Raw genomic sequence first — 12,922 nt, 5'->3', positions numbered from 1 at the left:
AGGTAGTCAAATTCTGAATATATTTTTTAATTTTTCCTGAATATATTTCAAATCAAAGCTAATATTATTTGCAGTTGGACTGGATGTGAGGCGTGAAAGAAAGAGAAAGGTCAAGGATGACTTCAAGGGTTACGGCATACAAAGCTAGAGTAGAGTATCCATTTATTGAGACAGAGAAGACTATGGGACAAAGAGGGGTTTTAGAGAGTGGGGTGAGGAAGAAAACAGGAGCTTGTGTCTGAGTAAAATTGAAGATATAAAATGGGAGGTCGTCACTAAGTAGGAGGATAGTTAGAGCCACAGGGCTGGGGGAGCTTACCAAGGGAATGTGTACACAGAGGACAAAAAAGAACTCACAAAAATGGGCTGGATAGCATTTCAGTGTCAGAAGGTCAGCAAGTTCTTAGCATAAACTAGAACTGAATGAAGGTCAGTAATACCTTCAAGTATACTGTGAAACTATTTTTAGAAACTTAGAGGATCACAAAAAAATACAATCAAAAAAGCCTTTCTGTTATTTGCTTAAATGAGTACTCTGCAAGTTTTTGCTGTTTCTGGAAGATGAAACAATTTCAATCTGAAATTGGAAACCATAGAGCAATAACCACCATTCACCTCCTAGAACTATATTTCTATAATCCCATGGGGTCAAGCTCCTCCAACTTCCATAACATTTACCAATGAAGGTAAAACAACGTATTTAGATTACCTTCCTCCAAATGGCAAGAATTATCCACTAAGGAGAAACTACATTTGTGTCCTGAATAAGACTCATCAGTCATCAGGTGATGCTCAAAGCATCTGAGGTAATGATGTACTACATAGCTGTCTGATCCTCAGATGTTACTTTGGAGGCTGATGATAAACTACAGGTCTGAGAACTCACTTTCCATTTCAAGATATTTCTTGAACTTTTTCTTGTTGTGACAGGCAACCAAATTGATTAAACCTAGGCAGGGGATTTGACACTATAGCCAGCAGACTTCTATTTGTTGATTGCTATTGATTTTCTTTGATGCTTCATTTAAAAATCAATAGTTGGAAAGAAAAATAGGATTAGTTTACACATATTTAAACATACTACTGTATGCTGGAGGAGGCACAAGTTTGGCAGAGCTTTGGCATCCAATTATAGGAAGAGCTCTTAACAGGTGAAAGCAAGGGCTTTAGATCGATAGGCAGTTTTCTTTCTCAATCAAAGAAAGTGGCTATAAGTTAAGCTCATCAATATTATTTTCAAGGCTTTCTTAAAGCAAACAAGTTTAAACTTTTGTGAGGGGGGCAGAGGGTCTTCCTTAGATCTACATTAAAAAAGGATATATCACTAACAGTTTTTATTTTGTTTTTAAGGATATTTAGAGTACCTGGAGTTCATCCGGGCTTTTATCTTTTTGGCTTTTTTTTTATTTTTCTGCCGCTCTTCTCCATCTTTCAAAGACTCTGGTAGAGCTGCACTTTCAACCACAACATCAATAATATACTTCTTTAAGGAAAGATGCTCCTGCAAGATAAATAAATAATGATGATGATGATGATGATGATGCCTGTTAAAAAAAATACAGACTATAGTGAGTATAAAAGAGTATACAGATGAAAGTAAAAGTAATCTTTATGAAATGCTGGTTTTCACAATTGCTTTTGAAGAAATTGTTCTACTTAAGACTTCATTGACTTATCAAACTTTTGCTGCACATCAGTTGTGATGAATGCTAAAGATACAAGGACATACGCCTATTCCTCACAACCACAGTGCAGAATAAGAGGTAAATATATATATGAACACACAAACACAAATCTACAATATCAACCAATAAGTGCCAATTAGGAAGAGTTCAAAAGGGAAACAAAAGCACTGTCCAGTGGGGGTCAGGAGGAAAGGTTTCAGGAAGGAAGTACCATGTTTGCTATCTCTTGAAGAATGGACTGAACTTAAATGCATGGATATTGGATCTATGTGTTTTTCTTTGGGCTGGGAGCTGGGAAAGGTGACAGAAAGGAAAAATAAAAAGGGCATCTCATAAAACACACGCAGAGATGAAAGTAGAATGCAATTATTGGCAACAGAGATCTGGTTTGGATGGAACACAGAAAGTCTGCCCCCATATCCCTCCTTATCAATGTTAGATTTTACAGCCCTCATTATAATACTTCTTAGCATGTACACAGCATGTACGTTCCCTTCCCCTCTCTTCTTTATTCATACTTTCATGGCAAAATACTAACTCTAAATCCAGCTCTCACGCTACTCTGTACACATACCTGGGCAGATTAATGTGGCTATAATTATGAACTATGTTGACTACTCTCACATTAAATTTATGACATCTCAAATGGCCTCTAATATTGCCAGGCAACCAAAGAAGCTTAAACTATTTTCTCCACACTCTTTATAGAAATTATTTTCGACTTTCTCCTCAAATTTCTAATACCCTAAATCACTTCCTTTTTCCTGACACCTTTTCTTCACTAGGCTTCCAAATATTACACTACCAGCTGTGCCTTCTAAATCTTCTTTGGTGCATCCTTTTGCTCTGCTTGATCAGTAAATGTTGGAGTATCCCAGAGCTATTCTTCTCTATCCAAACTCACTCATCGGGATCCCTGGGTGGCGCAGCGGTTTGGCGCCTGCCTTTGGCCCAGGGCGCGATCCTGGAGACCCAGGATCGAATCCCACATCAGGCTCCCGGTGCATGGAGCCTGCTTCTCCCTCTGCCTGTGTCTCTGCCTCTCTCTCTCTCTCTCTGTGACTATCATAAATAAATAAAAATTAAAAAAAAAAAAACTCACTCATCAAGTGTAGTGACTTGAAATATTATTTATACAAAGGCAATTCACAGATTTTTATCTCTAGCCTTGACCTCTCCTCTGAACTCCACGCCCATATCAAACTGTCTAAAAATGTCCACTTAGATGGAGTATTTCCAACATGAGCATTTCCAAATAACAGTCCATAACAAAACATTTATGCTCCCCATATACATAGTTACTCAGGATTTCCCATTTCAGTAAATGGTACTATCCTTTATACAACTGCTCATATTCAATACATCAGCAAATCCTAAGAGCTCTACTTCCAAATAGATCCCAAAATTCATCCCAAATCCAATCACTTCTGCCTACCACCATCATCAGCTCTTGCCTATACTACCAACAGTCTCTTAACTGGTTTCCCAGCTTCTACTTCAAGTCTTTTCATTACAAAAGTAGTCAGTGATATTTTTAAAACATTAATCACAACACATTATTCCTCTTATCAAAATAACGCCATTTCATCACATTTAAAGTAAAATCCAAACTCTTTACAATGGCCCACAAGCTCTTTATCATTGACCTCTCTGAACTTATAGTACTGTCTCCTTTTCTCACTCTGCTCCATCCACAGTAGAGTAGATGTTGCTTCTCATATTCATCAGGAATGTTACTGCCTCAGGAATCTATATATGTTGTTCCCTTACCCAAGAATATTCTTCTTCTAGATATTTGCACAGTCTCAGCTAAAATGAATACCCAATCCTAAGTAACACCCTCTACTATTTGCCATCTCTTTATTCTGTTTATTTTTCTTCATAGGATTTGCTTAACATCAAATTTTCATTTGCAATCTCTTGCACTAGAATATAAGTTTAATGAGGGCAAGGACTTTGTTTTGTTTCTGTATCTGGAACTGTGCCTGGCATATGGTAGACAATAAGTATGCATTAAATAAATAAGTATGAAAAGAGTAATGTGGTAAGAGCTAATAACAGTATTTATGTTCAAAAGAGTGAAGGTGCTCAAAAGGTGCAAACTTTCAGTTATATAAGATAAATAAATCCTGAGGATGTAAAGCATCATAACTATATTTAACAATACTGTATGGTATGTTTGAAAGTTTCCAAGACAGTGGATCATAAAAATTCCCATCACAAAAAGTTGTAACTATATGTGGTGATGGATGTTAATTAAATTAGTTGTGATAATTACTTCACTATATATATATATATACACACACACACACACACACACACACAAATATATACACATCCAAACATTATGGTGTACACAAAAAACTAATACAGTGTTATATGTCAATTAAATCTCAATTTAAAAAAACAAAAAATATTTATGAAGGCTTATTATTAAGCTAAGTACTTTACATATAATCACTCATTCAGTCCTTTAAACTATACTTGGAATATACTTAGAAGGTGTGTATGTTTATTATTTCCATTGAAACTGTGAGAACAAACACAAAAAGTCAAATTACTTGCCCAAAGACAGTCAAAATCATAACTGAGCAACTTTTTCAGACAGTAAAGTAATAAAGCCTAAATTTAAATCAGACAGTATGATTAGAGTGTCTATACTTTTGGCTACTACCTTAGCGATATGGCTGGAAAATGAGTTTGGGCCACAGAATTGTACTTACTATGAAAGTTTTCAAATCATAAGGTACCAAAAAATAAAAATAAACCAAAAACTCTACAGGCAAAGGGAGAAAATACTCTCTCAAAAGCAAAAGCAATTTTTTTCTTTGATAAGCGAAGCCTGTTGCATAGGCTTTATTTCAAATCCTTTATTTCAAATCCAACTAGAAAAAAATAACCCAGGTCTCACATCAAAAGAAAGCAAAAATATAAATAAATAAAGATAACCCTCTTGCCATATCTCCTAAGGATACATGGTACAAAGCAAGTCGTATGTGAAATCACCATCCAGGTTATCATTTTTTGAATACTTAATATGTGATCAGCAAAGGGCTAAATTGCATACATTATTTCCTATAATCTTAACCCCATAGAACAGGTGGCAATATGTTTACATTTCACAACATGTTTAACAATGGCTCAAAGAGGTTTGGCATTATGTCCACAGTCACAAAGCTCAAGGTCAAAACCACAACTGGCTAACCTCACGAGAGAAGCTTTTCTAGTACTCTACATTCCTTCTACCTAACATGGCTCAAGAAAACAAAGTCTCCCATGTAAATTTCTACCTCTGCCCAAGGAAAAGTAATACTCTAAATGACATTTTCAATTTTATGAAAGGCTGAATTATACTATTTTCAGTTGTTTATAAACATCATTTACATATCTAATAGAATCCACTTATGATCCTTACACATAAATGCAGGCACTATATAGAAAAACTTGGAAATTTATCCACAACTATCAAAAACCATATCTTTTAAACAAAAAGAATACATTTACATACACAAACACACATGCATTATGTACTCACATTTATATTAAAATTTTTTTAAATCTCAAAACTAAAACAAATGAGAATATATTTATATTTTTATGACTTAATAGTAACTTTTTTCTTAATACAAAATCTGTAAGTGTTAATTATAGGAAATATAAATAGAATTAAGAAATAAAAGTCTTCAGGGACACCCGGGTGGCTCAGTGGTTGAGCCTTTGGCTCAGGTCGTGATCCCCGGGTCCTGGGAACGAGTCCCACATTGGGCTCCCATGGGGAGCCTGCTTCTCCGTCTGCCTGTGTCTCTGCCTCTCTCTGTGTGTCTCTCATGAATAAATAAAATCTTAAAAACAAACAAAAAAAATCTTCAAAACAACGTACACACACACAAAAGAGATAAAGATCTCCTATAATACACCTAAAAATAATTATTTGAGTATATCCTTCCAGACATTTTTCTTTGTATATATTTGTTTTTGTAAAAGTAGAATACACCATTTATGATACTTTATAAACTTCTTTTTCATTTAACATTGCAAATATATGGGTGCCTGAGTGGCTCAGTCATTTAAGCAACTGCCTTCAGCTTGGGTCATGATCCCAGGGTCCAGGGATCCAGCCCGGCATCAGGCTCCCTGCTCAGTGGGGAGTCTGCTTCTCCCTTTTCCTCTCCCTCTGCCCTTCCTCCCTCATTACCCTCACTTGTGCGTGCTCACTTTCTTTCAAATAAATAAAATCTTTTTAAAAAATCCAAAAATATTCATACCATTAAATAATATTCTACAATATAATCCAGTGGCTGTAAGGTATTCCATTCCTGAATACACCTAACTTTACTAAATGCTTTGTTGTTAGATATTTGGATAATTTTTTATTTTCAATATTATAAATCAGTACAACAAATATTCATATAGTCACAATTTTAAACACATAATATACTTTTCCCTTATGATCAAATCATGGAACTGAACTTCCTACATCACAGATTACAGATATTTTTAAGGATTTTCATTAAATATTCCCAAACTGAACCAAAACAGGAATTAATTTATATCTCCACAAGTGATTTGCCATACCTAGTATTTCTATTTTGTTTGTAAATCTGTCAATCTGTTGGCTGAAATACTGATGTTAGTATGTTAGACCATTTGTATCTTGTCCTTTGTGACTTAAAATGTGTCTTTTGTCCAGTTTTCTGTAAACACATTTCAAGTTTTTATATTTTTCCTTCTAGTGTTTTGCATTATATTTTAGTTTCTCTAAGAAACAGATCAGTTTTGGGTAATAAAAGAAACACATTGTTGGATATGACAGAGGATAATTAATAGTCATTTTCACATTAAAACTATGAAGACTTTATACAGGAAAGTTTTGAGATGGCTTCTGAAGATAGAAAGTATGTATAAAGGTTTTTCAACATTAAGGAGTGGTTGAGAAAATTTTGGTTTATTTCCATGAGGATTAGTCATTAAAATGCTTGTATCATAAGACTGTAAGTAGAAGAAGGCAGTGGCAGCAAAGTTTTAGATTATTTCTAAATTATCATATAGAACAGAAAGAGCAATTACATATCAAAAGCAAGACCCATAGAAAATATTTTCAATAAAACAAGGTGACAATGTATCCTCCTAACCCCCAAACAGAAGTAGGTAAGGTCAAATTGCCAACATATCAGTAGCTTCAGTGTCTTTGAAGGAGAAATCAAAGGGAAACGAGTGAATAAAGAACTTCAGAATTCTAGAAAAGGAACTATTTTTCACTGGAGAATTCAATAGGCCATTTTGAGAACAGCATTTAAAACAGAGAGAAGTATACCCATTCTAGTGGCAGATGAATGAAACATAGCTGCATTAAAGACTGAACAATTTGGTGAAGGCTAGTCCCAATGAACTCTCAAAAGCAATCTATGGAAGAAGCTGCCACAAAGGGAATTTAATTGAGCAAACTAGAAATAATAACAATAAAGGGGAAAATGACTTGATAAAAGGATAGCAAGGAAACAGAATCAAGAAATCTCTGAAAGCAGGTTACTGTATTTTTACACATAAAAGAATAGAAAAGGAGCTCCAGGAAATTTAATAGCTACCCTGAATCACAACTCATTCTAAAAGTCCTATAAAACCAATTCCATGTAAAAGTATCAAGATCAATAGCCAAAACTATTAAAAGAAAAAAATAACTAAAATTAAGCAATAATACAAATGATGAAAATACACCAAAAAATGCACAGAATAAATCAAATCTAACTATTTCAAAATGAGCTAAAACAAAATTTATTTAAAAGATTTTATTTATTTATTTATTTATTTATTTATTTATTTATTTATTTAAGAGAAAGTGAGAGAGAGCACAGAGAGGAGAAGGAGTGCCTGCCAGCAGAGCCCAATGTGGGGCTCGATCCCAAAACCTTGAGATCATGACTTGAGCCAAAGGCAGACGCTGAACCAACTGATCCATCTAGGTGCCCCTAAAACAAATTTTTAAAGTGGTAGAAGGCATGATAAAACACAAATCACCATCTTAATCATTCAAAATTTAGGTCATGAGACTACAAGAAGATTTCAAATGGAAAAAAAAAATCATTTAAGAAATGAAAAGGAGGATGAGCACTGGGTGTTATTCTGTATGTTGGCAAATTGAACACCAATAAAAAATAAATTTATTATAAAATAAATAAATAAATAAATATAAAAAAAACAAAAAGAAAAGACAAAGAATGAATAAACACAACAAATAATGCCTCAAATAAAAATAAGGAGAAAAAAATATTTATATCTAAAGAAATAAAAAGGATTTGAGAGTAACTAACTGGAAATATAGGAAGATGGTGAAAGAAGTAAATAGAAATCCCTGAAAAATAAAACGAAAACAAAGGAACAGATCAAATATTAAGAACTATTAATTCAGGGCAGCCTGGGTGGCTCAGCAGCTTAGCGCCGCCTTCAGCCCAGGGCGTGATCCTGGAGACCCAAGATTGAGTCCCACGTCGGGCTCCCTGCATAGAGCCTGCTTCTCCCTCTGCCTGTGTCTTTGTCTCTCTCTCTCTATGTCTCCCATGAATAAATAAAGAAAAATCTTTAAAAAAAAAAAGAACTATAATTCGGGAAAAGTTTCCTGAATAGAATATAATTAAATACTAATAAAATACGTCACATGCTCTAAAATACCCAGAGTCGCTAATGCCAAGACATATCCTATTACTACTTCTGAGCTTTGAAGAAAAAGGAAAAATTACTTGGACATACAGGGGGAAAAAGTGAGTTAAAAGGATTATAAGTCCCTTTTTGATAGTAACATTTTATACCAGGAAAAAATAAAGTAATATATTTAGTATTTTCAAAGAAATGTGAGCTAAGGATTTTATATCTAGTGAAACCAACTTTCAAGAATAAAATTACAGATAAATGCTACCAACATTAAAAATAAAACCTCAGAGAATATTATACAAATAAGATCTTCCTGAGGAATCACTAAAGAACAAGCCTCAGAAGATTCCAGGGGAAGATGACTGAGTAGGAAGATCCTAAGGCTCACTTCCCACCAATACACCTAGATTACAACCACGTGATTATAAATAACCCAGAAACTGACTAGAAGACTGGAAGTTCTCCATAGCTAAACGTAGAGAAGAGGCCACATGGAAGAGGTAGGAAGGGTAGAGACATGATCAAGAGGCACATAACCCTCACGGAGATATAGCATAGAAGCAGGAGTTAGAGAGACAGGAGTGAGATCTGTTCACTAATCTCAGAGAATGTGCTGCAGGGGGATCTTAGGAAGACTTCTCCAAGAATAAAGGAGCTCATGATGCCATTTCCCTCTCCTGATTCCACCAAGATACAGGGATATATGGGAACTAGCACAGCTCAAACACCCTCTACCCAGCTCACTAACAGCACACCCTGCCTCGATGTTCTCCAGCAAACCTTCTCCCTCCAACATACCCACAACTAGAATCCATCCAAAGTAGTCCCACAAGTGTGCCAATATGCAAGCAGCCCCAAAAGGGGTCAGCACCACACCAAAGTAACACCTACCCTGAACAGAGGAACAGGAAAATAGGATTACAGCCCCAGCAATTGGCTGGGGACAGACATCTGGTCTGACTGAAGGCCCTGCCCACCAACAAAAGCTTCTCAGGAGACAATATAGGGGGAGTGCCCTGTAGTTTGCTGCTACCACAGCTGAAAAACGCATGGTCTGACTTAACTCAAGCCCAAGACAGGCCCAGACTTGCACACTAACAACACAGGGACCAAACCCTACCATAATAGGCAAACAGCCACCGCAGACTGCTAAGCTTCAGGAAAACCCAGCTCAGATACAACAGTAAGGAGCACATAAACCACACAGGAGATACCCATGAAGCACCAGATTCAGGTTAACAGGGGATACCGCACTCCATGGCACTATACAATTTCTTCAACATAAGGCAAGAGCAGGAGATGTAGCTCATTTGCCTAACACCTAGGAAAATACACAGACTTAGATAAAATGAGGAGACAGAGGAATACATCCTAATGAAAGAACAAGACAAAATCACAATAAGAAGTCTAAATGAAATGAACCTAAGTAATATGCCTGATAGAAATTTAAAGTAATGGTCATAAAGATACTCCCTGAACTTGAGAAAAGAGTGGAGGACCTCAGTGAGACGCTCAAGAAAGAGAAAAAGTAAAAAGGAACCAATCAGAGATGGAAAATTTAGTAACTAGAATTAAAAATATCCTAGAGTGAATAAGTAATAGACTAAGGAAGCAAACAAACAAACAAACAAAAAAACAGATGAGGGTACTGGAGGACAAAGTAATGGAAAGCAATCAAGCTGAACAGAAGCAAGAAAAAAAACGAATAAAAGATGAGAATAATAAAAGGAACTCAGGGACACCATCAAGCATAGCATTTGCATTACAGGGATCCCAGAAGAAGAGAGAGAAAAAGTGGCAGAAATTTTATTTGAAAAAATAATAGTTGAAAACTTTTTGAATCTGGGGAAGGAAACAGAAATCCAGATCCAGCAGGCACAGATATCCCACAACAACCCAAAGAGGCCTGAACAAGAACACACAAAAATTAAAATGGCAAAAAGTAGTGATAAAGAATCTTATAAGTAGCAAGAGAAAATCGTTACATACAAGAGAAACTCCATAAGGCTATCAGCTGATTTTCTACCAGAAACTTTACAAGCCAATATGGAGGGGCATGATATATTCAAAGTGCAGAAAAAACAAACAAAAAACCCTGCAACCAAGAATGCTCTATCCAGTAAGGGTACGGTTCAGAATAGAAAGAGAGATAAAAAGTTTCCTACACAAACAAAAATTAACGGAATTAATCACCATTAAACCAGTCTCACAAGAAATGTTAAAGGGGACTCCTCTGAGTAGGAAGGAAGGACCATAAGCAGGAATAAGAAAAGTAGGAAGCACAAAAGCAGTAAAATTAAGTATATTTATAACAGTCAAGAGACTCACAAAATAAAAGGATGTAAAGCATGACGCCATATACCTAAAACATGGGGAAGAGAAGAGAAAAAATATAATGCTTTCGGAATGGGTTCAAGCTTATGTGACATCAACTTAATATATGCAATGAATATCATCAACTGATCCGTGCAAAAGACATTATATATAACATTAAAGGTAATGACAGGGCAGCCCCGGTGGCGCAGTGGTTTAGCGCCGCCTGCAGCCTGGGGCGTGGTCCTGGAGACCCGGGATCGAGTCCCACGTCAGGTTCTCTGTGTGGTGCCTGCTTCTCCCTCTGCCTCTCTCTCTCATTCTCTCTCTCTGTCTCTATGAATAAATAAATAAAATCTTTAAAAAAAAATAAAGGTAAAGATAAATCAAATACTGATAACAGATATTCAAACAATAAAGAGAAAGGAATCCAAGTATATCACTAAAGAAAGCCAGCAAACCCTGAGAGAGCAAGAGAAGAAAAGAACAAAGAAGTACTACAAAAAATAATCATAAAACAAGTAACTGGGACGCCTGGGTGGCTCAGCGGTTAAGCATGTGGCTTCAGCTCAGGGAGTGATCCTGGGGTCCTGGGATCGAGTGTTGCATCAGACTCCCTGTGTGCAGCCTGCTTTTCCCTCTGCCTGTGTCTCTGTCTCAGTCTCTCTGTTCCTCTCATGAATAAATAAATAAAATCTTAAAAAAATAAAAATAAAGCAAGTAACAAAATGGCAGTAAGTACATAGTAACAATAATTACTCTAAATGTAAATGGACTTAACACTCCAATCAAAAAACACAGGGTGATGGAATGGATAAAAAAAAAGCAAGATTCAACCACATGCTTCCTACAAAAGACTCATTTCAGACCTAAAGGCACAGGAAGACAGAAAGGGAATGGATGGAAAAGCATTTATCATTCAAATGGCAGTGAAAAGAAAGCTGGGGAGTAATACTTATATTGGACAAAATAAACTTTAAAACAAAGACTGTAACAAGAGACAAAGAAGAACACTATATAATTATAAAGGGAACATCGAGCAAGAGTATTTAACAATTTTAAGTATGTATACACCCAATATGGGAGCACTCAAATACATAAAACAGCTATTAACAAACATGAAGGTAGTAACTGACAGTAATTCAATAATAGCAGGGGACTTTAAAACACCACTTAAATCAATGGACAGATCATTCAAACAGAAAACTGACAAGAAAACAACAGGTTTGGATGACAATGGACCAGATGTATCTAACAGATATATTCAGAACAATCCATCCTAAAACAGAATGCACATTCTTTTCAAGTGCACATGGAATATTCTACAATAGATCATTATTAGACTACAAAACAAGTCCCAATTAAAAAGAGGGAGTCATAAAATGCATCTTTTCTGACCACAACACTATAAATCTAGAAATGAACCAGAAGAAAAATTCTGGAAAGAACACAAATACATGGATATTAAATAACATACTATTAAATAATGAATGAGTCAATCAAGAAATCAAAAAGGAAATCAAAAAACATGGAGACAAATGAAAAACACTTTAGTCAAAATTCCTTAGGATACAGCAAAAGTGATACCAAGAGGTAGTTTATAGTAATACAGATCTGGCTCGAGAAGAAAAATATCAAAAAAAAAAAAAAATCCAACCTAATTTTATACCTAAAAGAGAGAGGGAATAAAAAAGAAGAAAACCCAAACCTGTAGAAGAAAGGAAATAATAAAGATTAGAACAAAAATAAATGAAGCTAAAACTAAAAAACCACAGAACAGATAAATGGAACGAGGACTTAGTTCTTTGTGGAAAAAAAAAAATCAACAAAACTGATAAACTTATATGCAGACTCATCAAAACGAAAAGAAAGAGGATTCCAACAAAATGATGGAATGAAAGAGGGAAATAAATACCACCACAGAAATACAAATAATTATAAGAGAATATTATGAAAAATTATATGCCAACAAATTGGACACATAGAAGAAATGGACAAATTATTGAAAACATATAACCTGCCAAAACTGAAATCAGGAAGAAATAGAAAATTTTGAACAGACTAATTGCCAGCCATGAAAGTGAATCATTAGTCAAAAAGACTCCCATCATACAAGTCTAGGACCAGATGGCTTTACAGGTGAATTCTATCAAACATTTAAAAAAGAGTTGATATCTATTATTTTTAAACTATTTAAAACAACAGAAGAGTCAGAAAAGTTTCCAATTTCATTGTATGAGGCCAGCATTATACTGATACCCAAACCAGATGAAGACACC

General features: G+C 35.3%; 1 protein-coding gene across 9 annotated transcripts in view; it reads right to left on the bottom strand.

The window, feature by feature from the left end:
* Nucleotides 1-12,922, bottom strand: part of SCAPER (S-phase cyclin A associated protein in the ER) — a 432,460-nt gene that overhangs the window by 254,103 nt on the left and 165,435 nt on the right. For all 9 annotated transcript variants that reach the window (XM_038581073.1, XM_038581077.1, XM_038581076.1 and 6 more), the window contains one exon: nucleotides 1,365-1,501. In XM_038581073.1, the coding sequence (XP_038437001.1) occupies nucleotides 1,365-1,501 (137 nt within the window). The remainder of the gene's footprint in view (nucleotides 1-1,364; nucleotides 1,502-12,922) is intronic.

Source organism: Canis lupus, chromosome 30 (assembly GCF_011100685.1).
Source record: "Canis lupus familiaris isolate Mischka breed German Shepherd chromosome 30, alternate assembly UU_Cfam_GSD_1.0, whole genome shotgun sequence".
NCBI classification, from domain to species: Eukaryota; Metazoa; Chordata; class Mammalia; order Carnivora; family Canidae; genus Canis; species Canis lupus.
This window is presented reverse-complemented; position numbering and strand designations above follow the sequence as displayed.